Source organism: Anolis sagrei, chromosome 10 (genome assembly GCF_037176765.1).
Source record: "Anolis sagrei isolate rAnoSag1 chromosome 10, rAnoSag1.mat, whole genome shotgun sequence".
Classification (NCBI taxonomy): Eukaryota; Metazoa; Chordata; class Lepidosauria; order Squamata; family Dactyloidae; genus Anolis; species Anolis sagrei.
The window spans coordinates 25,113,256-25,140,535 of NC_090030.1; the positions used below are offsets into that span (position 1 = coordinate 25,113,256).

The following is a 27,280-nucleotide window of genomic DNA, read 5'->3' on the forward strand; positions in this document are numbered from 1 at the left end:
AATAAATAAATCTCCTTCTACGAACCAGTGCGAGCTCTAAGATCTTCCGGGGAGGCCCTCCTCTTGGTCCCACTACCGTCTCAAGCGCGGTTGGCAGGGACGAGAGAGAGGGCCTTCTCAGTGGTGGCCCCCCACCTCTGGAATGCCCTTCCAAGAGAAATAAGACAGTCCCCATCCCTCCCCTCCTTTCGTAAGAGCTTGAAGACCTGGTGGTTTCAACAAGCCTTTGAAAATGACCAGTTCTAACTCATCCCCACACATTGTCGAATATGGCCTTATTCTTCCTACCAATTATCCAATTTTTGGGCTTGCACAATTTATTTAAATTGCCTTGAACAGGCAGGATTACTTTTAATATATGTGTGTTATGGCTACAATTTTTATGCATATTTTGTTTTGTTAATCTTATGGTTCTGTTGTTTTTACTTTGTATGTTCTGTGATTTTTACCTGGGAACCGCTCTGAGTCCCCTTGGGGAGATAGAGCGGTATATAAATAAAGTTATTATTATTATTATTATTATTATTATTATTATTATTAAGTGGCCAAGAACCATGTTAAAACAGCGAGACCTTTGTATCCAAATTTTCAGTTTTGGTTATCCCTCTGGAAAACTTTTGGGCTGGAATGAAATACAAATAAATAAATTGATCTATCTATCTACCTAAGCTTGAAGAAGTAACCTTTTTGATCTCTAAATCTCTCTCGTTCAAAACAGAGACAGGCGAAAACTGCCCTTCGAATAACCAGGTTTTTTTTTTTGTCGTGTCAGGAGTGACTTGAGAAACTGCAAGTCGTTTCTGGTGTGAGAGAATTGGTCGTCTGAAAGGACGTTGCCCAGGGGACGCCCGGATGTTTTTGATATTTTATCATCCTTGTAAGAGGCTTCTCTCATGTCCCCGCATGAGGAGCTGGAGCTGATAGAGGGAGCTCATCTGCGCTCTCCTGGATTCGAACCTGCGACCTGTTGGTCTTCGGTCCTGCCGGCACAGGGGTTTAATAATAATAATAATAATAATAATAATAATAATAAAAAACTTTATTTATACCCCGCTACCATCACCCCAAGGGACTCGGTGCGGCTTACATGAGGCCGAGCCCGCAATACAACAATAATAAAGCAATACCAAGCAAACAATACAAAACAATTAAAATATAACTCATAAACCAAAATAATAATAGGCAAAATAACCCACTGCACCACCGGGTGAGAGATCAGCATTGCTAGCATCTTGATCCTTTTCGAAGGATCTCTGAGGATAAGGTCAATATCATCAGCGATTTGATTAGATTTTGGTAATCCTTCTAGAGAACTTTTGTGGTTGAATGAATTACAAATATACATAATACACACAATACACATAATAAAAGTCAAAATATGTATGTATGTGGCTGTTAGGAATTGTAAGAATTTGCCCATATCTACCCTAAAAGATATTTATTATATTTATTTCTCTTCTACCCTGCCCTTCTCACCCCCCGAGGGGGGACTCAGGGCGGCTTACAAAAGGCACAATTCGATGCCAACACAACAATAGGATAAAAATAAAACATATATAAACAGTAATTAAAACAATCCATTATACATCATAATCCATAAAAACCAATCTAGTGCTCAACATTTGCCAACTCAGAGTCCGTAAATTCAATTCCACATTGTCAAATCCTATCAATTCTAGTTGTCGCTTGTCCCTTGTCTATCTGCCAGATTACCCAAAAGCCTGGTCCCAAATCCATGTTTTTAATTTCCTTCTAAAAGAGAGGAGGGATGTCGATGACCTAATTTCCCCGGGGAGTGAATTCCACAGGTAAGGGGTCACCACCGAGAAGGCCCTGCTCCTCGTCCCCACCAATCTCACTTGTGATAGAGGTGGAGCCGAGAGCAGGGCCTCTCCAGAAGATCTTAAACTCCGAGGTGGGACGTAGAAGGAGATGCATTTGGACAGATATGCTGGGCCGGAACCATATAGGGTTTTGTAGATCAAAACCAGCACTCTGAATTGTGCTCGGAACTGGATCGGCAGCCAGTGGAGCTGACATAGCAGAGGGGTGGTATGCTCCCTGTATGATGCTCCGGTGAGTAATCTGGCTGCCACCCGCTGGACTAATTGAAGTTTCTGAACAGTCTTCAAAGGCAACCCCACGTAGAGTCCGTTGCAGTAATCTATTCGGGATGTAACAAGAGCGTGGACCACTGTAGCCAGATCAGACTTCCCAAGATACCGAGGACTCATTGTAACAGGAGAGAAAAAGAAGAGGAAGAGGAAGGAAAGGGTGGTCAAAGCGAATGGATGGTTGGGCCGGACCTTTAGAAGATTAGGGTCGTAGTGAAACGATGAGAGAGAGAAAGGTGCCTTCCTAAGAGGCTGCGGACTTACAGAATGGGGGCTCCAAGAGTGCGTCTTGGAGAGAGTGCTGCTCGGAGCCGCTCCTCGCATCAACCTTTGCAAATGGTCAAGCCACTCGTGCAAGTCATGGCTGTTGTTGCAATATACCGTGATCCGGTCTATCATGCCTCCTGGAAGAAGGGAAAGAAGCACAGCATTAAATTGAGAAATCACATCCCAGCAACCCAGCGAGATTCTTCAAGAGCGATGAAAAGATGTATTTTGGATGTTGGTGGCTGGAATATCAACTCCAGTGAGCCCTAGCCAAGATGCTTGATGTCTAGCTTTTGGGAACGGAAGTCCAAAATTTCTAGAAGATGGAAAGATAACCATTGGATATGCGGAAATTGGAGACTAGTGGGACCTTCAAATTATCAGAGGACCACATTCTGTTACAAATATAAATAAGGGACAGAGAGTTTCATCTATGCTGATGATCGTGCCATTACTGCTCAAGCAGGGAGCTTTGAGATGGTAGAACAGAAGCTCTCCGAAGCTCTAGGTCAGTGGTTCTCAACCTGGGGTCCCCAGATGTTTTTTGCCTTCAATTCCCAGAAATCCTAGCAGTTGGTAAACTGGCTGGGATTTCTGGAAGTTGTAGGCCAAAAACATCTGGGGACCCCAGGTTGAGAACCACTGCTCTAGGTGCTCTTACTGCCTATTACAGGGAAAACGAGCCGATCCCTAATCCATCTAGAACACAGACATGTGCTTTTCACAAGAACAGACAAGCATCCCAAGCTCTGAGGAATACCTGGGAAGGAACCCCACTGGAGCATTGCAACGCACCCAAATACCTGGGAGTCACTCTGGACCGTGCTCTGACCTACAAGAAGCACTGCCTGAACATCAAGCAAAAAGTGGGCGCTAGAAACAATATCATACGAAAGCTGACTGGCACAACCTGGGGATCACAACCAGACACAGTGAAGACATCTGCCGTTGCGCTATGCTACTCTGCTGCTGAGTATGCATGCCCAGTATGGAACACATCTCACCACGCTAAAACAGTGGATGTGGCTCTTAATGAGACATGCCACATTATCACAGGGTGTCTGCGCCCTACACCACTGGAGAAATTACACTGCTTAGCCGGTATCGCACCACCTGACATCTGCCGGGAAGTAGCAACCAATAGTGAAAGGACCAAGGCAGTGACATCTCCAGCTCATGATCTGTTTGTGTAACAGCCAACACGTCAATGACTTAAATCTAGAAATAGTTTTCTAAGATCTACAGAGACACTCACTGGAACACCTCAGCAAGGGAGAGTCCAAAAGTGGCAGGCTGAAACCTCAACCAATGGCTGATATCAAATGAGAGACTCCTCCCTGGGCACACAGAAGACTGGGCGACTTGGAAGGCGCTGAACAGACTGTGCTCTGGCACCACGAGATGCAGAGCCAACCTCAAGAAATGGGGCCACAAAGTGGAATCCACGACATGTGAGTGTGGAGAAGAGCAAATCACTGACCACCTGCTGCAATGCAACCTGAGCCCTGCCACATGCACAATGGAGGACCTTCTTGCAGCAACACCAGAAGCACTCCAAGTGGCCAGATACTGGCCAAATGGCATTTAATCAACTACCAAACTCACAAATTTTGTATTTTGTCTGTTTGTTTGTTTGTTTTGTTCTGTTAGAAATGTAACACGACAAATAAATAATGTTATAAATATTTCCCAAAAAACGCATACATTTCAGACCTTGATGATCCACTGACCACATCTATTCATGACCGTACATCTGGCATTGTGTCCCCATCTATGGAGACCAGTGACCCTAAGTATTTAAGTTCATTTTCCGGTCCCAATTCAAGGTGCAGGTTCTTACCTACAAAGCCCTGAACGGTTTGGGACCCGCCTACCTACGTGACCGCATTTCTGTGTACGAACCCACACGATCTCTTCGATCATCTGGAGAGGCCCTACTCGCGTTTCCACCTACATCGCAGGTGCGATTGGTGGGGACGAGAGAGAGGGCCTTCTCGGTGGTGGCTCCTCGACTCTGGAACTCACTTCCTAAGGACATCAGGCATGCCCCAACTCTGGCAGTCTTTTGGAGGAGCTTGAAAATGTGGTTGTTCCAGTGTGCCTTCCCAGAATAAGGAAACCTTAGCACTTTGTCCTCCAAAAGCACTTTATACTGATTTAGGCCTGCTTGTATCTCTCCACTAATGCCCCACTTCCTTAGCTTGTCCATGTCCAGCATTATTTTTAAATTTCGATGACATTTGGCCTAGCCACAGATTTTAAAGGTGTATTGTGCTATTATTAATGTTTATGCTATCTGTGTATGTGATTTATTTTAATTGCTTGTATTGTTGTTGTTATTGCTTTTATTGATGTATTGTGGGCTCGGACTCATGTAAGCCACACCGAGTCCCTTGTGGAGATGGTAGTGGGGTATAAATAAAGTTTTATTATTATATTTGAAGAAGATTGGGTTAGTATTTTGTGTAGTATTCAGGGTAGCTATTGAGTAGATAGCTAGAATACTGTTTTGTGGAACAGTACCCCGTTAGTGGTCTGTTCAATTCCTAAGGAAGTCTAGTTCAGGATTTTTGGCTAGATTCCTAAGGGGCATTTTTGGGAGTTACTATCAGAGATACATTTCCTGAAGTAATTTTCTGTGGTGGAACTTTGAAGACTTGCAACCCAGAAGTTTTTAAGATCTTTACTCTAACGCAACCACAAGCTTTTTATGCCAGTATTTTACTGAAACCATTAAGCATTTGTACCTGAATATTTCAAGCCTGTTCAATTAACGTTCTTGCTATTTTTATCAACTTATACCAGCCTCAGTGTGAATACCTTTGTGGTCAAAGTATTACAAAAGTCAGCTTCACAACAGCTTCTAAGAAACTATAGTGGCACGGGGTGTGTTACAGAACAGACTCTCAATATTACCTCAGCCTGAATAATATTGAAATGATGGCAGCAGAAATCTTTTGAAGAATCATTTTAAGTCTCTCAGTTCTAGTGGTTTACAGTTCCTAACTTTTAAAAAAATGCAGGAAGCAAGGCTACATTGGTACGGCTAGATAATGAGAAGAGAATCAACATCAGGAGCAAAACAGCACTGCATCTGGAGATTGCAGGACGACGACCACAAGGCTAAAGAAAAGATGGACACCATCAACGAAGACATGCATGATGCCAACCTGGCACCTGAGGATACCCAAAACAAAGCCCCGTGGAAATGGCACTCACAATGCTCACCCCTCCATTGGGAAAATAGCTTAGAAAGAAGGAGGAGGAGGAGGAGGAGAGAAGGAGAAGGAGAGAAGAAGGAGAGAAGGAGAAGGAGAGAAGGAGAAGGAGAACGAGAGAAGGAGAAGGAGAAGGAAAAGGAGAGAAGGATAAGGAGAGAAGGATAAGGAGAGAAGGAGAAGGAGAGAAGAAGAAGGAGAGAAGGAGAAGGAGAGAAGGAGAAGGAGAGAAGGAGAAGGCGAGAAGGAGAAGGAGAGAAGGAGAAGGAGAGAAGGAGAAGGAGAAGGAGAAGGAGAGAAGGAGAAGGAGAAGAAGAAGGAGAAGGAGAGAAGGAGAAAAGGAGAAGGAGAAAGGGAGAAGGAGAAAGGGAGAAGGAGAAGGAGAAAAGGAGAAGGAGAGAAGGAGAGAAGGAGAAAAGGAGAAGGAGAAAAGGAGAAGGAGAAAGAGAGAAGGAGAAAGAGAGAAGGAGAAAGACAGAAGGAGAAGGAGAGAAGGAGAAGGAGAAGGAGAAGGAGAGAAGTTGATCCACTGACCTGAAATCTCAAAGGAGTGCTCAGTCCCGTCCGCATCTTCTAGTTTAGTCACCACCATCCCCATTAAAGGGAGCTTTCCCTATTCTCCGAAAAGGAAAACATCATAATACAGCCATGATATCAACAATACTACGATCATCACCGACTGATGTTTGTCTGAATTTTCCAATGAATCACTTCATTGACTGAAAATGCATCTACACCAGGCATGGGCAAACTTTGGCCCTCAAGTGTTTTGGTCCTCCTACTGGCTGTTAGGAACTGTGAGAGTTGAAGTCAAAACACCTGGAGGGCCAAAGTTTGCCCATGCCCAATCTACACCGTTGAATCAATGCAATTCGACACCACTTTAACTCCTTGGCTTAATGCTATGGATTTCTGGGAATGACAGTTCGGTGAGACACCAGTACATTTTAGCAGAGAAGGTCTTGCAAAACTACAGCTCCCATGATTTTAGCATTGAGTCGTGGTACAAAACTGCATTAATCCCACAGTAGAAAAAGACGGAAGAAAGGAAATTAAATTCATAGAATCATAGAATCAAAGAGTTGGAAGAGACCTCATGGGTCATCCAGTCCAACCCCATTCTGCCAAGAAGCAGGAATATTGTATTCAAAACACCCCTGACAGATGGCCATCCAGCCTCTGCTTAAAACTTCCAAAGAAGGAGCCTCCACCACACTCCAGGGCAGAGAGTTCCACTGCTGAACAGCTCTCACAGTCAGGAAGTTCTTCCTCATGTTCAGATGGAATCTCCTTTCTTGTAGTTTGAAGCCATTGTTCCACTGAGTCCTAGTCTCCAAGGAAGCAGAAAACAAGCTTGCTGCCTCCTTCCTATGACTTCCTCTCACGTATTTATACATGGCTATCATGTCTCCTCTCAGCCTTCTCTTCTTCAGGCTAAACATGCCCAGCTCTTTAAGCCGCTCCTCATAGGGCTTGTTATCCTGACCCTTGATCATTTTAGTCGCCCTCCTCTGGACACATTCCAGCTTGTCAGTATCTCTCTTCAATTGTGGTGTCCAGAATTAGACACAATATTCCAGGTGTGGTCTCACCAAGGTGGAATAGAGCATGGGGAGCATGACTTCCCTGGATCTAGACACTATGCTCCTATTGATGCAGGCCAAAATCACATTGGCTTTTTTTTGCCGCCACATCACATTTTTGACTCATGTTTAACTTGTTGTCCACGAGGACTCCAAGATCTTTTTCACACGTACTGCTCTTGAGCCAGGCATTGTCCCCCATTCTGTATCTTTGCATTTCGTTTTTTCTGCCTAAGTGGAGTATCTTGCATTTGTCACTGTTGAACTTCACATTGTTGGCTAAATTATGCAATAGTATATCTGATTTAGTGACCAATAAATGGAAGAATCTTTATTGGAAGCATTTCAAAAAAGCCAGATTCCTGTTCATTTTAAGTGGGATCTACTCACCTGATACAGAAACCCACTCATTCGGGGACTTGCTGAAAGCATCAGCAGAACGTTTGAAAACAACATGAAATATCTTTCTTCCTTCTCCTAAAAGAAAAAAACAAAACAAAAATTCTTACGCTGGCCACAGAAAGTAATCTCTCCAACAACAACAACAACAGCATTTATTTACACCCCACTTTTCTCTCTTAATTAAGACCCAAGTCTAGAAAGGAAGCAAATAGTCATTTCACAAATGAATATCGAAACATAAATGTAAATGTATAGTTGGATTGATTGGTTATTTATAGGTGTCAATCAATGTTGTTTGCACCAGTTAAATTGCTCCTCCTGCTTCATTGTTTGACCCCACCTCTTCCTAGAGAGCAGGACAGTGTTTCCTTTTACATTCCACCATCAAACTTTCTATCAGATGGACATGAGAGAGAGACTTGGCTCCGAAGTCCTTGATTGAGTTACCTCTCAGCACCAATTCTGAGGTTCTTACCCTTGAGACTTATGCTTCATGTTCAGATCAACCTGGACGGCACTGAGAAGTCTCAAGCGTCTTCAAACCAGTTCTTTGGCACCAGAGGAAGGCTTTGTGCCTTCAAAATATAGGTCATTGGAACTGGGGTTGTGATTATTCCAATATTCACAGCCATTGAGAAAGAGGGACCTGGAAAAGCTTCTCAGCTGCAAAACTCCTTTACCCCTTTGAAACGTACAGTTTCTTGCCTTAAAGGGATAACTCTTTGTGAACAATTAAACCTATTTTGAGTTATCTACAGTGTTTTGGTCCCTGGGAATTCCAGTTTTCCTAAAGGAGGGCAAGAAGCAATCCCCTGAGAGAAAGATGTCATGCCCATGCCTCTTTCACTAAGAGTCATAGCCCCCAAGCGCGACGGCACAGCGCAGGTGTTTGAGAGTCAGCTGCATTAAGATTACTATTGACCAAAAGGTCATTAGTTGGAAGCCTGCCTGGGTCAGAGTGAGCTTCCCGCCAATTTTTGTAGCTTGCTGTCGACCTTTGCAGCCTGAAAGACAGTTGCATCTGTCAAGTAGGAAATTTAGCTACCGCTTATGCGGGGAGGCTAATTTATGGTGCCATAAAAATCTCCAGCAAGCATACAAAGAATGAGGAAGTACTTTATCAATGTCACAAATGGACAGTGAAGTGACAGCTCCCCTGGTGGCCAGAATACCCTCATGAAAAGCTGGAATGTTAAATACCCTCTGTGTGTCAGTCTATATATGTTGTGTGTCTATGGCATTGAATGTTTGCCATGTATATGTACATTGTAATCCGCTGCTGAGAGATCCAAGAGAACCAGCAGATGAAATCCCATCTTCCTTACCTCACTTCCTCCATATTGGACCATGACTTGGGACATGTAAAGTACGCTGCCCAGGGACTTTATATCGTCGCCTTCCCATCCTTGAATGGATTCGGAAAGAATCTGGAGCTCGAGCTGTTTTCGCTTCCTCATCTCTTGACATTGGGACTGTCAAAAAAGAGACAACGCTTTGGTTAAATTAGATCACCAGATCACAAACAAAAATAAAATCACCAAAATCTAGGGATTCGGACAAAAATATTGAATCCAGGTATCAAGTGGGCTGACTTGGATGGACACAGAAGACATTCAAAGAGCAGGAAGTGTCTGGGTCCTACTCAAGGGTGCATCTACACTGTTAGAAGTTGGATACTAATTGAGCTGCCATGGCTCAATGGTATGGAATAATGAGAGTTGTAGTTTTACAAGGTCTTTAGCCTTTTCTGCCTGGATCTACGCTGCCAAATAACACTGTGGCCAGGACAGAGCACTCCACTCATTACTTTTTGGATGGAAGAATGGGTGAGCACCCTTTGGGTTCGTTCACTTAACCAATTGCAGATCCAGCTAACTATACTTTTGCCTAGCCCACATTGGACTGGTTTCCTTGACAGAAGGAATTGTTGTTTGGGCTTGGCCTCATGTAATTGTTGTCTGGCCTTGGCGTCATGTAAACCGCTCCGAGTCCCCATTGGGGAGATGGTGGTGGGATATAAATAAAGATTATTATTATTATTATTATTATTATTATTGTATTGTTGAAGGCTTTCATGGCCGGAATCATTGGGTTGTTGTAGGTTTTTTTGGGCTATATGGACATGTTCTAGAGGCATTTTCTCCTGACGTTTCGCCTGCACCTATGGCAAGCATCCTCAGAGGTAGTGAGGTCTGTTGGAACTAGGAAAATGGGTTTATATATCTGTGGAAAGACCAGGGTGGGACAAAGGACTCTTGTCTGTTGGGGCTACGTGTGAATGTTTCAACTGACCACCTTGATTAGCATTTGATGGCCTGGCAGTGCCTGGGGCAATCTTTTGTTGAGAGGTGAATAGATGTCCCAGAATGTTTCCTCTCTGTTGTTATGCTGTTGATATGCCATCAAATGCTAATCAAGGCGGTCAGTTGAAACATTCACACCTAGTTCCAGCAGACAAGAGTCCTTTGTCCCACCCTGGTCATTCCACAGATATATAAACTCTTTTTCCTAGTTTCAACAGACCTCACTACCTCTGAGGATGCTTGCCATAGATGCAGGCAAAAAGTCAGGAGAGAATGTCTCTAGAACATGGCCATATAGCCCGAAAAAAACCTACAACGACACAATTATTGTTGTTGTTGTTGTTGTTGTTGTTGTTGTTATTATTATTAGATCATGGGGGACCTTGTCAAAGGAATGCCTTCCTGAAATCCAGAAATGCTACATCCATGGCATTCCCTGCATCTACCCAGTTTGTAACTCAATCAAAAAAAGAGATCAGATGAGTCTGGCATTACTTCTTTTTTATTTATTTATCATGTCATCAGTAACCATATCATTGTACACATTTCTAACAGAACAAAACAAACAGACAGACTTTTTTTTTTACAAATTTTGCAAACTTGGTAGTTGATTAAATGTCCTTTGACCAATATCTGGCCACTTGGAGTGCCTCTGGTGTTGCCGCAAGGAGGTCCTCCATTGTGCATGTGGCAGGGCTCAGGGTGCATTGCAGCAGGTGGTCAGTGGTTTGCTCTTCTCCACACTCGCATGTCGTGGATTCCACTTTGTGGCCCCATTTCTTAAGGTTGGCTCTGCATCTCATTTTGCCAAAGCGCAGTCCATTCAGCGCCTTCCAAGTCACCCAGGGGGGAGTCTCTCATCTGGTATCACCCACGGATTGAGGTGCTGGGTTTGAGCCTGCCACATTTGGATTCTCGCTTGCTGAAGTGTTCCAGTGAGTGTCTCTGTAGATCTTAGAAAACTACTTCTTGATTTAAGTCATTGACGTGCTGGCTGAAACTCAAACAAGGGATGAGCTGGAGATGTCTCTGCCTTGATCCTTTCACTATTGGCTGCTACTTCCCGACGGATGTCAGGTGGTGCAATACTGGCTAAACAGTGTAATTTCTCCAGTGGTGTAGGGCGCAGACACCCTGTGATAATGTGGCATGTCTCATTAAGAGCCACATCCACTGTTTAGTGTGGTGCTGCATACTCAGCAGCAGAGTAGCACAGCGCAAGGGCAGATGTCTTCACTGTGTCTGGTTGTGATCCCCAGGTTGTGCCAGTCAGCTTTTGTATGATATTGTTTCTAGCGCCCACTTTTTGCTTGATATTCAGGCAGTGCTTCTTGTACGTCAGAGCACAGTCCAGAGTGACTCCCAGGTATTTGGGTGCGCTGCAATGCTCCAGTGGGATTCCCTCCCAGGTGATAATCCTCAGAGCTCGGGATGCTTGTCTGTTCTTCAGAAGAAAGGCTTCTTGATGACTGCATTCCTTTCTAAGTGCTTGCAGACCATTTCCTTAAATATCTTTTCCAGAATCTTGCCTGGTATCGACATGAGGCTGACCAGACAGTAACTGTTTCCTTTTTTCATCCTTTTTTCCCTTCTTGAAGACAGTTAGGCACCATATTGGCCCTCCTCCAATCTTCTGGAACTTCTCCCGTTCTCCAAGAGCTCTCAAAGATGGTTCCGAAATGACTTCTGCTAGTTTCTTCAATACTCTTGGGTGTAACTGATCTAGTCCTGGGGACTTGAATTGGAGGGCATGAAATAGTAGGACGTGATCTAATGGGGCTACATTTCAGGGAAAGGCCTTTCAATTGAACGTGGTAGTAAGAGGAGTTTAGGAAGAATTGGCCGAAGGCTCTTTCTCCCACCAGAGGCCTTTTAGAAGAAATTGGAGAACCATCTGCTTAGCAACGGATCTGCAGTGACAGGAAGAGATAGTCTTCAAGCCTCCTGCCAAGTCCATGATTCTAATAATTATCCCATATGTCTTGGCCGCCGGAAGGAAGGAGACAATTAGACAAATTCAAAGCGAGACAGAAAGATGGAGAGGCAGAAAGAACGCTTAGGGACAGAATCTCAGCAAGATCTTAAAACAGCCTCAAAGTTGCCAACACAGTAGTTTCAAAAAGTCCTCTGGGGAAGTCACTTTGAAGGAACGCAGTAGATCTGCGTTCCTTCGTCCTCGTGGACAACAAGCTAAACATGAGCCAACAATGTGATGTGGCAGCAAAAAAAGCCAATGGGATTTTGGCCTGCATCAATCGGAACATAGTGTCTAGATCTAGGGAAGTCATGCTCCCCCTCTATTCTGCTCTGGTTAGACCACACCTGGAATATTGTGTCCAATTCTGGGCACCACAATTGAAGAGAGATATTGACAAGCTGGAATGTGTCCAGAGGAGGGCGACTAAAATGATCAAGGGTCTGGAGAACAAGCCCTATGAGGAGCGGCTTAAGGAGCTGGGCATGTTTAGCCTGAAGAAGAGAAGGCTGAGAGGAGATATGATAGCCATGTATAAATATGTGAGAGGAAGCCACAGGGAGGAGGGAGCAAGCTTGTTTTCTGCTTCCTTGGAGACTAGGACGCGGAACAGTGGCTTCAAACTACAAGAGAGGAGATTCCATCTGAACACGAGGAAGATCTTCCTGACTGTGAGAGTCGTTCAGCAGTGGAACTCACTGCCCCGGAGTGTGGTGGAGGCTCCTTCTTTGGAAGCTTTTAAACAGAGGCTGGATGGCCATCTGTCAGGGGTGATTTGAATGCAATATTCCTGCTTCTTGGCAGGGGGTTGGACTGGATGGCCCATGAGGTCTCTTCCAACTCTTTGATTCTATGATTCTATGATCCATTGCGACCTTAAATAAAGATGCAGAAGGATGGTAGGGTATCAAGAAAGAAGTTTGGGAAGAAAAAAGAGGAGGGAAAGGAAAAAAATGGAAGAAAAAGAAATGTGTAATGCTATTTGGACAAGCTGGAATTTTACAAAATTAGAAATAAGTGATTCCTGAAAAGGTTAAATATGAGATGCATCCACACTGCACCATTGGAGCTGATTTGCACCACTTCCAGGCCTTCATCCTATGGGTATGGCACCCATATTATATTTGTTAAAATAGTTCTTCATTTTAATTATTGCAATGGGTTAAACCAGGGGTCCTCAAACTACAGCCCGCGGGCCAGCCCCGGCCCCCTGAGGGTATTTATCCGGCCCGTGGGGTGTGGAGAAGGGTGAGAGGCGGCGGGCAAAGTGGCTTCAGGGCCGCTTCACCCGCCGCTTCCCTGGGCCCAGCCTGCTCTTTTCCTGCCTAAGGAACGTGGCCTCACCACATCCCGAAGGCAGGAGAAGGGGGAGAAGCGGTGGGCGAAGCAGTTTTGGGGCCACTTTGCCCGCCGCCTCCCTGGATCCAGCCTGCTCTTCTCCAGCCTTCGGAACGTGGCCTCACCACATCCTGAAGGCAGGAGAAGGGGAAGAAGTGGTTGGCGAAGTAATTTTGGGGCCGCTTCACCCACCGCCTCCCTGGGCCCAGCCTGGTCTTCTCCTGCCTTCAGGAGCAGCCTCGCCACATCCCGAAAGCAGGAGAAGGGGGGAGGTGGCGGGCAAAGCAGCTTTGGGGCCGCTTCACCCGCTGCCTCCCTGGGCCCAGCCTGCTCTTCTCCTGCCTTCGGGATGCGGCCTCACCACATCCCGAAGGCAGGAGAAGGGGGAGAGGCAGTGGGTGAAGCAGTTTTGTGGCCGCTTCACCCGCCACCTCCCTGGACCCAGCCTGGTTTTCTCCTGACTTCAGGACACGGCCTCGCCACATCCCAAAGGCAGGAGAAGGGGGGAAGTAGCGGGCAAAGCAGCTCTGGGGCCGCTTCGCCCGCCGCCTCCCCAAGTTTATATTTGTTAAAATGGTTCTTCATTTTAATTATTGTATTGTTTTGAAGTGTTTTTTTGGACTACAAATAAGAAAGGTGCAGTGTGCATAGTAATTCATTCATGTTTTTTTCAAATTATAATCCGGGCCTCCAACAGTTTGAGGCCTATTCCCCGGTGGCGCAGTGGGTTAAAACCTTGTGCCGGCAGGAATGAAGACCATCGCAGGTTCAAATCCGGGGAGAGGCAGGCGAGCTCCCTCTGTCAGCTCCAGCTCTTCATGTGGGGACATGAGAGAAGCCTCCCACAAGGATGATAAAAACATCAAATCATCCGGGCGTCCCCTGGGCAACGTCCTTGCAGACGGCCAATTCTCTCACACCAGAAGTGTACAGAAGTTATTGAAACTATGTATATGTTTAACTGTAAGAATATATTTGTTTTGGTAACAGTAGCTGAAAGCTAGAGTTAACTGGTTGTCTCCACAGGAGGTTGCCAAGGAGACCAGGCAGGAGAGAGAGAGAAGTGGGCAGAGCCTAGTAAGAAAGTGTTATCTGCATTTTAAAAAGAAGAGTCAGTTGGGGGGTTGGAGTCGGAGTTAGCAGTTGAGAGAGAGAGAGAGTGGGAAGCAGAGAGGCAGTGTTTGTGAATAGTCAGAGGTTTCTTCAGTCTAGGAAGGCTGAAGGGGGAAACCTAATTAGTTTCATTAGTCAGAGAGGACTAAGGGAAGCTTGTTTAGATCACTAGTTAGAAAAGAACTAGAGATCTGGGGTTTGATCACGAAGAGATCAAACCAGAAGGCTATTCACCTCAGGAAACATTGTTTAAGAAAGTGCTTCACCACAGTAAAAGTAAATTACAAGTTGTATCATCCAGAAGTGTGGACTGTATTGCAAACCAAGTTACATTTAAAGTTCTACAAGTTCTCTAAGTTATTCCAAGTAAAGCAACAGCCTGCAACCATACACTTTGTACAAAATAAACTTATTAACTTTTGTTTGAAGACCGTGTCATCTCCATCTATCTGCGTCTGGGGAACTAGTTCTCATCGGCAAGACCTCACGTTGGTAGCAGTTACCTGAATTAAATCTATAATCATCCAGACCTATTTAACTGGTAGCAGAATTTAAGAACAGTCTTTACATTTGGTGACAGAGGGTGGGTACTTTAAAGTTAAAAACCCTGTACCCTGGTTGTTGTTGGAATTGCAGCACCTTCGCAATTAGCACAATTGTACAACTGGTGCGTGCAGACTTCGCAAACTGGTGGTAGCCCTGTACAACTGGTGCACAACCTTTACAATAGGGTTAGCATCTCTGCAAGAAGCAACTTGCAGTTTCTCGTCGCTCCTGACACGACAAAAAAACAAAAACCAAAACCAAACCCCCAGATTCCAATGAAATGCCCTTGCCCCCTTTGCTTCAACCGCTCCACTTTCCCACTCCAATTTTGGCATCCTTCTTCTGCTGAGGAAGGAAGCACTCTTTTCTGGTCACAAACAAAAGCGAGAGGAGAAATGGAGAAAAATAAACCCTTTCCTTTCTGAAACAGTTTGCTGGAGGAACAGCCCCTCCTGGTGGACACTTACTTTCCCACCTCTGAGACCTACCACAAGTGTCTTGAAGGATGTGACTGCTTTCAAGACATCTTCATGGTCCGGATGTGCCTCCTGGAAATAGGAGGAAACTGGAATCAGTTTGGAAGAGAAGTGGAAAGGAATCAGAATTGCAGAAACTCACCCATCTCTAGAGGGTGCCAACAACATGGCATGTAACATAGGCAGTAAGATCACCTAAAGCAGTGGTTCTGAACCTGGGATCCCCAGATGTTTTTGGCCTACAACTCCCAGAAATCCCAGCCAGTTTACCAGCTGTTAGGATTTCTGGGAGTTGAAGGCCAAAGCATCTGGGGACCCACAGATTGATAACAAATTTTCTACAAATTTTCAGTTTTTCTCAGTTATGGAAACGAAATGTGCCGTTTCTTAATAAATTTAACATGCTGAATTCAAATATAATAATTAAATGTGTTAATTGGCTCTGGTTTTTATGCAACAGCTATTTCAATTTTGATAATGCGCCTAACCTTACTGATAATATTATGAAAATGCGCCTAACCTTACTGCATGTTGTAACGCCAGGGAAGGAGGACACCAGTTTGTTAAAGAAGCATGCACCTATGTGCAGTCTTCTGTCAAAGCTTTAATAGCTGACTTGCTATGAGTGTTATAAAGCAGAAGCCTCTTGGCTTGGAATCACAAGCTTGAGTCTCTCTTGTATGAAACAAAGTAACAAGTTTATTTAAACATTCCAAGCTCCAAACGATTGTGGTTACAATTACTATTTTTGTTGCAAACTTGAGTTTCAGTCACTTATAATATACTTGTTGCACTTTCCTGAAATAGGCTTTCAATGTTTCTCATTTATCAAGATGATATTTGCTTTACACATACAGGACTAAAATTACTTTCTGATTCAAGCACCACTGGCTTTTCTTTAGGTTCTCAAAACTTGTACTCTATTTGACTAGCGGCTTACTTTCCTAACAGGATTTATTAACTACCATTCATGAACAGGAGTCCCTAACTCTCTGTCCTTCACAAACTGCAATCCCTACTCAACTCACTCTCTTTTCTTTTAAACTCTGTTCCCAACTCCCCTCCTTTTTGAACTTAACTCCGCCCCTTTAGAATGTTCGGCCCTGCTCTTCCCAACTGTCATTTTGTCTCCCAACCTTTTGAAATCCTGGGGCTATGCTAATCTGCATATGACCAATCAGCCTCCATATGCAAATAAATCCGGTCCCTCTGTTGCTATCCTCTCCTGTCTATAATCTTCCTTATCTGCCCCCTGCGAACATAGATCTATACACTAAAATTTTATTATAGAGTAACAAATTCGCTACATACGCCCCTTCCCTATAAAAATATTGCTGGAGGTGAGTGTTTTTAACCTCATCGAAAGCAATATTGTTAACTTATACCTTATCTAACAATTCTATATTAAATTCACTTTTAAAAACATACATTTAAATACTTACATTTTTATCCTATACCACATGAAAACATTCTTTAATAATGATACTATACAGTTACTCTACCAATACAATTATATATAAACACACATATTATATATCTTAACAACATATATCACTAATATACATTACCAATAGTCATCTTCTTGCATTCATTTATTCTTCTGTTTCCTGTTGCTCATCCTTTCCTGGAATTCTAGAGAGCGCATCCGCCACAATGTTTTCTTTTCCCTTAATATGTCTTACATCAAACTGATAATCTTGCAGCATTAGGCTCCACCTTATCAGTTTGCTATTGGTGTTTTTTACTTGATTCAACCACCTCAGTGGAGAATGGTCTGTATATATTAGGAACTCTCTTCCCCAAAGATAAGGTCTTAATTTGTCAATAGCCCAAATTATGGCTAGACACTCCCTTTCAATCACTGCTAGATGTTGCTCTCGCTCCAATAACTTTCTACTTAGATATAATATAGGCCTTAGGTCTCCATTTATATCTACTTGACTCAACACCGCTCCTAGTCCTATCCTTGATGCATCTGTGGTGAGTATGAACTGTTTATCAAACTCAGGTACCTTTAATATGGGTTCATTTACCAATGCATTCTTTAACTCATCATAGGCTTTTTGACACCCTTCATTCCATTTAATTATATTAGGTTTGTCTTTTTGTAGACACTCAAATAAAGGAGAAGCGATAGCGCTAAAATTAGGAATAAACTTCCTATAAAAGCCTACCACTCCTACAAATGCTCTAATTTCTTTTTTAGTTCTAGGCCTTGCCCAATTCCTAATAGTTTCTACTTTGTTCCATTCAGGTATTATTTCTCCACTACCAACTACGTGTCCTAAATATTTAACCTTTGTTTTTGCTAATTGGCATTTTGCAGCTTTTACTGTTAACCCAGTTTCTTTAATTCTTTGTAACACTTTAGAAATATGTCCTAAGTGCATTTACCAATCGGTACTGTAAATTGCAATGTCATCAATATAAGCCTGAGCAAACTCTCTTAAACCTACCAACATTTTGTCAATTAATCTTTGGAAACTCGCTGCGCTATTTTTTAACCCAAAAGGTAAACGTGTGAACTCATGTAATCCCTCTTTTGTCACGAAAGCTGTTTTACACTGATCCTTAGGATCCATCCCCACTTGCCAATATCCTTTGGTTAAATCTAAAGTTGTTATAAATTTCGCTGCCCCAATGGTCTCCAATAATTCATCAATTCTGGGCATCGGGTATACGTCAGACACAGTTACCGCATTTACTTTCCGATAGTCCACACAAAATCTCATGGTGCCATCCTGTTTCGGTACTAACACTACAGGGGATGACCATGGACTTTCTGATGGTACTATCAATCCCAACTCTAACATTTCTCTAATTTCTTTTGAGATGATTCGAGCTTGTTCTCCTGTTGCTCTATACGGGTGTGAAGTTATGGGTTTTGCATCACCCGTATTGATCTTATGAGTTACCAGCTCCGTTTTTCCTGGCACATCCTTAAATACATCCTGATGCTTTATCAATACATCTCTCAGTTGACATCTTTGACTTTCTGACAATTCTAAACCCTTAGACACATCAGGTATGATACTTTGTTCCCTTAATTCTCCCCATTCTGTTACTGAATATGCTTTTGCTTCTTTTGTTACTACCCTAAAAATCAAATTTGTTCTCACATAATAGGGTTTTATCCTATTAACATGCACACGCTTATATTTTCCTTCCTCCCCTACTTTCATTATCAGATAGTTCACATCAGACAGTTTCTCAAATATTACATAGGGACCTTCCCATGCCATGTCCATTTTCTTATGGGATTTAGGCTTGAGTAACAGCACTCTGTCTCCTTCTTTAAAATTCCGATGTTTGGCCTTCGCATCTCGACTTCCTTTCTGTTTTCGTTGAGCTGACTCCAGATTTCTTGATGCCTCACCACGTACAATGTCTATATGTTCCTTTAGTTTCTCTATATAGTCCATAATATCTTCCTCCTGGATCTCCTCATCACCAGTCCAACTTGCACTTATGATGTCCATGGGTCCTCGCACTTTTCTACCAAACAGAAGTTCAAAAGGGCTATATCCCGTGCTCTCCTGTGGGACTTCTCGATATGCAAATAAAAGATGTTGTAACTGTCTATCCCAGTCATTAGGGTTTTTGTTGACATATGTCTTGATCATATGTTTTACTGTCTTATTAAAGTTTTCAATTAATCCATTGCTCTGCGGATGATATGCCGTTGTGTTGTGATGTACAATGCCACAGCCTTTAAATAATTCTTTGATCAGCTTGGACATAAAATAAGTTCCTAGATCTGTCACAATTTCCTTGGGAAATCCCACTCTGGCAAAAATATTAAGTAGTCCATCAGCTACTGTTTTAGCTTGTAAGTCTCTTAAAGGTATTGCCTCTGGATACCTCGTAGCATAGTCAATGGCTGTTAAGATGTACTTATTTCCTTCTTTAGTGGCTTTGGATATGGGACCTATGATGTCAATTCCCATCTTCTCAAAGGGCGTTGTTACCACAGGCACCGATTGTATAAGTCCTTTAGTTTTATCGTTGGCTTTCCCAATTAGCTGGCACACTTGGCAGGACTGACAATATGCTTTGACCTCCTTTCCAATATTAGGCCAATAAAATTTTTCTTGAATTCTTGCCTTCGTCTTTTTAATTCCCAGATGTCCTCCGAATGTTGTGTCATGGGCCATCTTTAATATTCTTAATCTGTACTTCTCTGGTACTACTAGCTGTTTGTTCACTTCAACACTATCACCACTCTTCCTCCTTCCGACAACTCTATACAATCTTTCATTTATAACTTGGAAAGAACTAGACCTTTCAGCTAATGGTCCACCAGCCTCACTTCTGGCCTGTTCCCATGACTCTCCTAAAGATTTATCTTTCTTCTGTTCCTTTAAGAACACTTCAGTCTGCTTATCTGAGAATTTCATTTGCATAAGTTCACCACTCTCTTCGTTGTCTCGTGAAGTACTTGCTTCATCAGAATCACCGTCCATCTCCTCTGTTTCTGTTCTTCTAGTAATTACATTGACTCTTTGGCATTCTTCATATAGGTCATTTCCTATAATGAATGGAACTTCCAATTCCTTCATCACTCCAACTTGCCACATTCCTTTGTATTTTTTATAAGTTACAGGGATTTCTGCTACCGATGTTTCGAATGCTGGCCCATAGATTCCTTTTAATAGATATTTCTTATCAGGCACTATCTGCTCCGGGTTTATTAGTTGACTTTGGATTAGGGACACTTGAGCTCCTGAGTCTCTTAATCCCAATATTTTTCTTCCATTTATTATTATCTCCTCTCTATAGTCATACTCTTCAACCTCTCTCACTTTCCACACTCGGAATACTTTACTGGTCTCATCTGTGGACTTCATTTCACTCTTAACCTCCTCTGTATAGTGACCAGTCCCTTTATCTTTCTGTACCAGACGAATGTTTCTTAGAGGTGAAGTAACACTCTTTTCATTCCTCAACCTAGGGCACCTTGCTCTTATATGCCCTGGCTCTTGGCAATGGTAGCATATGATCTTCACATCACCCGGTCTTGTTACTTGCTTATTATAGTAATTACTCTTTCTCCCATATTGTTGGTCTGCCTTGTCCCTCCCTTCTTGGTCTTTACTTTTCCATAATGGCTGTGAGGGACTTGTAGCATTTTTGTATATATATTTGTTTCCTTTTTCCTCATACGATCTCTTATACGCCATGCCCAAGTTTTTCATTTCGTAATCAGTTTCCAGTTCATCAAGGACAACAGCCACTTGGGACACACTCTCAATTTTTTTATCTTTGACATACCAGCGCATGTTTAGGGGCACCATTTTATAAAACTGTTCCAACGCCACCAGATGTTTTAGCTGTTGGAATGTGCTAACCCGACTTCCTTCTATCCACTGGTCAAGGGCTTTGTCTAATCGGGCTCCCAGCTGGACATATGTTTCACCATTTCTTCTTTTTATCTCTCTAAAGTTCTTCCTGCACTGTTCAGGAGTGATCCCAAACCTAACTTTAACTCTTGACTTAAACAATCTATAATCATTTATCTCATCATCCCTCATATCAGCCAATATCTGATTTAGCTCGCCAGATATTAAAGGCTTTAGATATGACATTTTACTTTCTTCTGGAATCTCTAGTTCCAAAGAAGTTCGTTCAAATGCCAGAAGGAATGCTTCTACGTCGTCTCCCTTTTGGTACTTAGCAAATCTCTTCACTTTGGCAGAGAAGTCATTGTAACTATGTAGACTAGTATTTTCACTGGTTCTATCTCTTTCTTGCATTCTTAACTGCATCATCAGTCTTTCATGTTCTCTGGCCTTCTCTCTTTCCTCAGCCGCTCTCTCTCTCTCTCTTTCTTCAGCCTCCAACTTAGCTAACTGTAACCTTTCCTGTGATTCCATTCTGCTTATTTCAAACTGAATTTGTAATCTTTGCAGTTCTACTGATGTAACTGTCTGCTCCTGCCTTTCCTCACGTTCTTGTGCTCCCTCCTCTACCACTTCTCCTTCAGTTCCAGCTTTCTTGCCCTTGGGAGGAGCCATTTTTTCTTACTTTTTTTCTTTATGAGGTAAATTTTGTCTCTTTCCGATGCACTGGACCAGATATATTCTACTTATCCCTCAGCTTTCTGAGGCACTAGATTAGATGTATTCTACGCATCCCGCAGCTGCCACCAATTATGTAAGGCCAGGGAAGGAGGACACCAGTTTGTTAAAGAAGCATGCACCTATGTGCAGTCTTCTGTCAAAGCTTTAATAGCTGACTTGCTATGAGTGTTATAAAGCAGAAGCCTCTTGGCTTGGAATCACAAGCTTGAGTCTCTCTTGTATGAAACAAAGTAACAAGTTTATTTAAACATTCCAAGCTCCAAACGATTGTGGTTACAATTACTATTTTTGTTGCAAACTTGAGTTTCAGTCACTTATAATATACTTGTTGCACTTTCCTGAAATAGGCTTTCAATGTTTCTCATTTATCAAGATGATATTTGCTTTACACATACAGGACTAAAATTACTTTCTGATTCAAGCACCACTGGCTTTTCTTTAGGTTCTCAAAACTTGTACTCTATTTGACTAGCGGCTTACTTTCCTAACAGGATTTATTAACTACCATTCATGAACAGGAGTCCCTAACTCTCTGTCCTTCACAAACTGCAATCCCTACTCAACTCACTCTCTTTTCTTTTAAACTCTGTTCCCAACTCCCCTCCTTTTTGAACTTAACTCCGCCCCTTTAGAATGTTCGGCCCTGCTCTTCCCAACTGTCATTTTGTCTCCCAACCTTTTGAAATCCTGGGGCTATGCTAATCTGCATATGACCAATCAGCCTCCATATGCAAATAAATCCGGTCCCTCTGTTGCTATCCTCTCCTGTCTATAATCTTCCTTATCTGCCCCCTGCGAACATAGATCTATACACTAAAATTTTATTATAGAGTAACAAATTCGCTACACATGTATATAAACCGTGAATATTTACTAAATTTTTGTCAAATTATATTGCCAATAGCTTATACATGAGAAATATTTATTTAGTTAGTCTATTGTTTATGTTTGTGCAGCAAGAAACTATCTTAGTAGGCCTAATGCAGTTGAAAAGTCTGAAAGTTTAAATGTCGCTTTAATCGTGACTTTAGTTTATATCCTGTTTGCTTCTCTTGACCTTTCTTTTGTATTCAAGGAAAGGATTGTCTCTTACAATGCTCCAGCAGTAGTCTGACAGCATTGACGGAGTCCATTGGCCTTGATCTCTTTTTTCCATAGTGCTTTATTTACACACGTGCGAGGCAGAACTACAGTAAAAAGAACAATGCAAAACAATGTTTAACGATACTGTCTCGTTCTTCAACTGACTGACCCTCACCGTTCAAAAGTCTGGCCTTATATAGGGCTTTCTGGCTTTTGCACACGGCACTAATACTGCATCATCAAACTTTCTAGAGTATTCTAGAATCTTCCATAGTGTAAGTCGCAACATGCATTTTTTCAACCATACGTGATCACGTGATTGCTTATATCATAAAAACTAGAGCCAATATACATTTTTAAATGTCATTTTCATTTTCAGCACCCCAAAATCATAAAAGAACAACTATTTTCAGGCCTGCAACTTTTTCTCCGTTGAACAGTGTAACCACTGATCTAAAGCTTTGGAGAGCTTCTGTTTAACTATTTCAAAGCTGCCTGCTTGAGCAGTGATGGCACGATCGTCAGCATAGATCAAGAAGAAAGACCAGACGATACGATTATTCTGTTACTAAATGTGTTGGTGAAGTGCAACCATCTGAGACCCAAAATGTATTAGGCCTTAGCATATTCAGAGACGAAGGGTTAAATTCATCGAAACAAAGTGAAGAACATCAACATGTCAAGATGGGACCAATCTGGGACTTCTTTTGCTAATAGACCAGACTTCCTTACCTCCATGTGTCGCTCGAGTTCTTGCAGAAGGGAAGTGTATTTATCCAGGCGGGTGAAGGGTTTGCTGAGGCTCATGGTTAAGGTCAAGATCCCTGAGCAGGTGGCCCCTTGAAGCTCCATGAACTTCTCCAGTTCATCGCTGGAAGAGGAATGAACATTCCATTTCAATCATTGACCAGCACTACAATGGAAGGCAAAGACACGGCAAGATATGGACTTGGAGAGAACAATAGGGCCACCTTTGTGTGGTCTCATGGTGGCCATTTTGGACATCGGAGCTACATTATGGACCTAATGTAAGAAGGTCAAAAACAAGACAACAGCAGTCCCTGACAGATGGCCATTCAGCCTCTGCTTAAAAGCCTCCAAAGAAGGAGCTTCCACCAGACTTCCAGGCAGAGTTCTACTGCTGAACAGCTCTTCTTATGGTCAGGAAGTTCTTCCTAACGTTCAGGTGGAATCTCCTTCCTGGTTGTAGCGAATGTGTTGATCTATGTTAAATTTTTGATGTATAGCTCTATGTTGCAATGTGGCAGAATTGGCAGAAATAGGGTAGCAACAGTAGAGGTAAGATAAATTTGCATACGTGCAGCCAATTGGTCATATGCAGATGAGTGTGGGTCAGGATTTGAAAGGGTCACTAGCCAGAATGGCAGTTGGGGGGAGAAAGCTGAACATTCCAAAGGGGCAGAGTTAAGTTTAAAAATAGGCAGTTAAAGAGTCAGAAAAGTGGAGTTAGGGATTCCTGTTTGTGAAGGACAGTTAGGAACTTCTGTGAGAGAAAAGCAGTTAGGAAAATGGAGCTTAAGTTTTAAGGAAAATAAAGAAGTGCTGGTGTGGTTTAAGGCGGGATATAGTTCTGTCAAGAGTGTATAAAAAAGTAACATAGTTGTTGATGTGAAACAGTGGAAGTTTGATAGGAAAGTTAACTAAGTGAATGATATTGAATGTAAGACTCAAGACTGTAACAGAACAAACGAATGTAACCATAAGCGTTGGAGCCAGAAACTATAAATAAACTTTGTTACTTCATTTACTACAAGAGTGTCTCAAGCCTGTAATATAAAAGCCTCAACGTAAAAGCTCACAAGACCGCCCCAGCCAATTTAAAAAGGGGAAAATATATCAATACAAGGCAGTAAAAAGATTTAAAATAAAATATTTTTCCCCTCACATTGTCACACATAAAAAGACACCTGTAAAAGGACTGAAGTAGTGAAAAGTCGTCCCACCGGTCATTTGAACCCATGGCTCCATTGAGTCCTAGTCTTCAGGACAGAGGAACAGAAGCCTTGCTCCTCTTCCTTTCAGATATTTGAACATAGCTCTCATGTCCTCTTCTCTCCACCTTCTCTCCTGAGGCTAAAAAGACCCAGCTCCTCTTTAGGCCACTTCTCAGAGGGTTTCATTCATGGTCTCCCTTCGATCTTTTTAGTTACCCTTCTTTAGAGTCAATATCCCTCTTGACTTGCTTTGTCCAGAACTGGCCACAGGGCTATTATTCCAGGTGAAAAGGTCTAACCAAAGCAAAATAAAGGGGCACTATGACTTCCCTTGGTCTGGACACTACACTCCTTTGGATGCAGCCAAGAATCCCATTGGCCCTTTTAGTTGCTGCATTCCATTGTTGGCTCGTGTTCAGCTTGTGGCCTACTAAGACTCCAAGGTCCCTTTCCCATGTAACACTGTGGAGCCTGGTGTCACCCATCCTGTATTGAGGCATTTCATTTTTCTGCCCCAAAAAGTATCTCACATTTCTCCTTGTTGACATTGGCCAATCAGCTCTCTCATCCATGAAGGTCATTTTGGATCCTGACTCTGTTTCCTGGCGTTGTAGTTCTCCCTCCTAATTTGGTCCCATCAGCAAACCTGATAAGAAGCATCCCCTCAAGATCTTCCTCCATGTGTTTAATAAAGACCCAGGACAGGACCCTCTTTATGGCTCCCAAAGAGTCCCTTCTTTCCAGGATGGAGAGGAGGAACCATTGGGGAGAGCACCTTTGGGTTTGGTTGCTCAACCCATTGCAAATCCACCTCATGGGAGTATTGTCCAGCCCAGATTTTACTCCTTCGTGAGCTTTCTCTGCCAAAGTGGGCTGGTGCCTCTCCAAACTACAACTCCCAGGATTCCATACCATGGAGCCATGACAGTTTAAAGTGGTGTCAAACTGCATTGATTCGCCCAGAGACAACACTACAAGTAGAATAAGTCAACCAAGGAAGGCACTGCGTTTGCAAGACTTGAGCAGACCAGTTGAGGATCTGCTTGCTGTAAGTTGAGGACAAACTGATGCCAGGTAACAAAAAAAGTGTTGTTTCTACCTGTGTTGGGTCAAGACATTGACAGCGGAAGGGTGGTTTGCACAGTAGGCAAGGTACAACATCCGGAACTGCGGCATCAGGTTCATGAAGCAACCTCCGACTTTTTGCAAATGCTCTGGAAGCCTATGGAAGGAGAGAGAAAATTCCAGTTTAAGTCATACAGAACATATTGCATAGGGTTTCAGAGAAATGTCTCTCAACATTTAAGTCTCCCAGTGTTGTGACTCAGTCTGAGCCTGAGTCTGAACTGTCTGGGCCTTTTGCTGGGCCTTCTGAGCCTGACTTTCTGCAGGATGACGAGGAGGCTGATGGGTTACAGATTTCTGTACATGTTCCAGACAGGGCTGATAGTGTGGCTTCTGAGGAAGAAACAGCAAGTCTGTTCCCCAGAGAAAGGAATGTGCCTTTAGATAAAGATAGTGAAACTCCACAAGTGCAGGTGGAGACTCCTTTTGGTTCCCTGGGTGATCAGGCCCAGCTGGGCCAAGATAATGAGTTGTCCAGCCTTGAAGATAATAGTGAATTAATGAGTAGACAGGATCGTTTACAATTAAGAGTTCACAGAAGCACACGCCTTGCCAACAAGCGTGAAGCCAAAGGTCAACGCAATGCTTTCATGTCAGGAAAACTTATTTAATGATGAAGCCGATAGGCATTTCCTGTCACTTCAATGTTGCTCTTTTCCTGCTAACTTCTGTGGAATTACCTTGGCTTTTGCGGAACGCTTCTGGCTTCTTTGAGACTTGGATTTTGATCCTGATTTTACCTGTCTACCATGGGCTCTTGTTTGACTATTGCTAGGGGATTATGCTTCATGTCATTTGCCTTTGGATCTTAGGAACTTTGCCTTTGCATTTAAGACTCTGTCTTGCCTATTGAACTTTTGCATCTTTATTTCTCTGTTTTGATTTTGCTTTTTCTCAATAAACTACAAAAGCTACAGCCTTGGTGTGTGGTGGTGCTTTGAGCAAGGTGAAAACTACCCTGAGTTGCGACACCCAGATGCTTTGAACTCCCAAATAGATTTTAATATGATAAAGGATATCCCTGGGTGTGTCTACAATGCAGAATTAACACAGTTTGACCCCAATGGCTCAGTGTTATGGAACCATGGGAGTCTGAGAAGCTCTTTAGCCTTCTCGGTCAAAGAGTGCCAAACTACAACTCCTATGTTTCCATAGCATTGAGTCATTGCTGTTAAAGTGGTATTGAACTGCATTCATTCATTAGTGTAGATGCACCCCAACACTTTGCTAATTTTCTAGATCCTCCATGGTAAAAGTATTCAAATGCAATAGAAGACTGTCTCAACTTACTTAGCAATTTCTTCCAGAGCTTGGTTGAGATTTTGTTGAAAGGTACAGATCTCATCCACATTTCCGAGTAACAAGGCGATGTCCCCAGCGCTCAGCCTAGAGGGATTAAAATAAAAATCATGAAGATCTCTCTGGCCGACACTACAATCCATGAGACGGCCAATATCATAGCAATAGCCGGGCTTTAGCACAACAGGTTCACCACCAGCTGCAATAAATCTTGCTAATCAAAAGGTTGGCAGTTCAAAGCCCGGGTTGGGGGTTAGTGCCCAAACTTCAGCCCAGATCACTGCCCACCTAGCAGATCGAAAATAGCAGTGAGTAGATGAATAAGTACCACTTAAGTGGGAAGGTCAGCATCCTCCAAGACGCCAAAGATGGAAAAAGCCTATATACCTCTATCTGTGTACTG

The 27,280-nt window shown here is 42.9% G+C and overlaps 1 protein-coding gene across 3 annotated transcripts in view; it reads right to left on the reverse strand.

The window, feature by feature from the left end:
- ARHGEF6 (Rac/Cdc42 guanine nucleotide exchange factor 6) overlaps positions 1-27,280 on the reverse strand; it is a 118,958-nt gene that overhangs the window by 22,639 nt on the left and 69,039 nt on the right. For all 3 annotated transcript variants that reach the window (XM_060756427.2, XM_067471649.1, XM_067471650.1), the window contains 8 exons: positions 26,869-26,964; positions 25,553-25,675; positions 23,231-23,369; positions 15,348-15,407; positions 8,910-9,056; positions 7,573-7,659; positions 6,134-6,212; positions 2,379-2,518 (listed from right to left, as the gene is read on the reverse strand). In XM_060756427.2, coding sequence (XP_060612410.2) covers positions 2,379-2,518; positions 6,134-6,212; positions 7,573-7,659; positions 8,910-9,056; positions 15,348-15,407; positions 23,231-23,369; positions 25,553-25,675; positions 26,869-26,964 — 871 coding nt within the window. The remainder of the gene's footprint in view (positions 1-2,378; positions 2,519-6,133; positions 6,213-7,572; positions 7,660-8,909; positions 9,057-15,347; positions 15,408-23,230; positions 23,370-25,552; positions 25,676-26,868; positions 26,965-27,280) is intronic.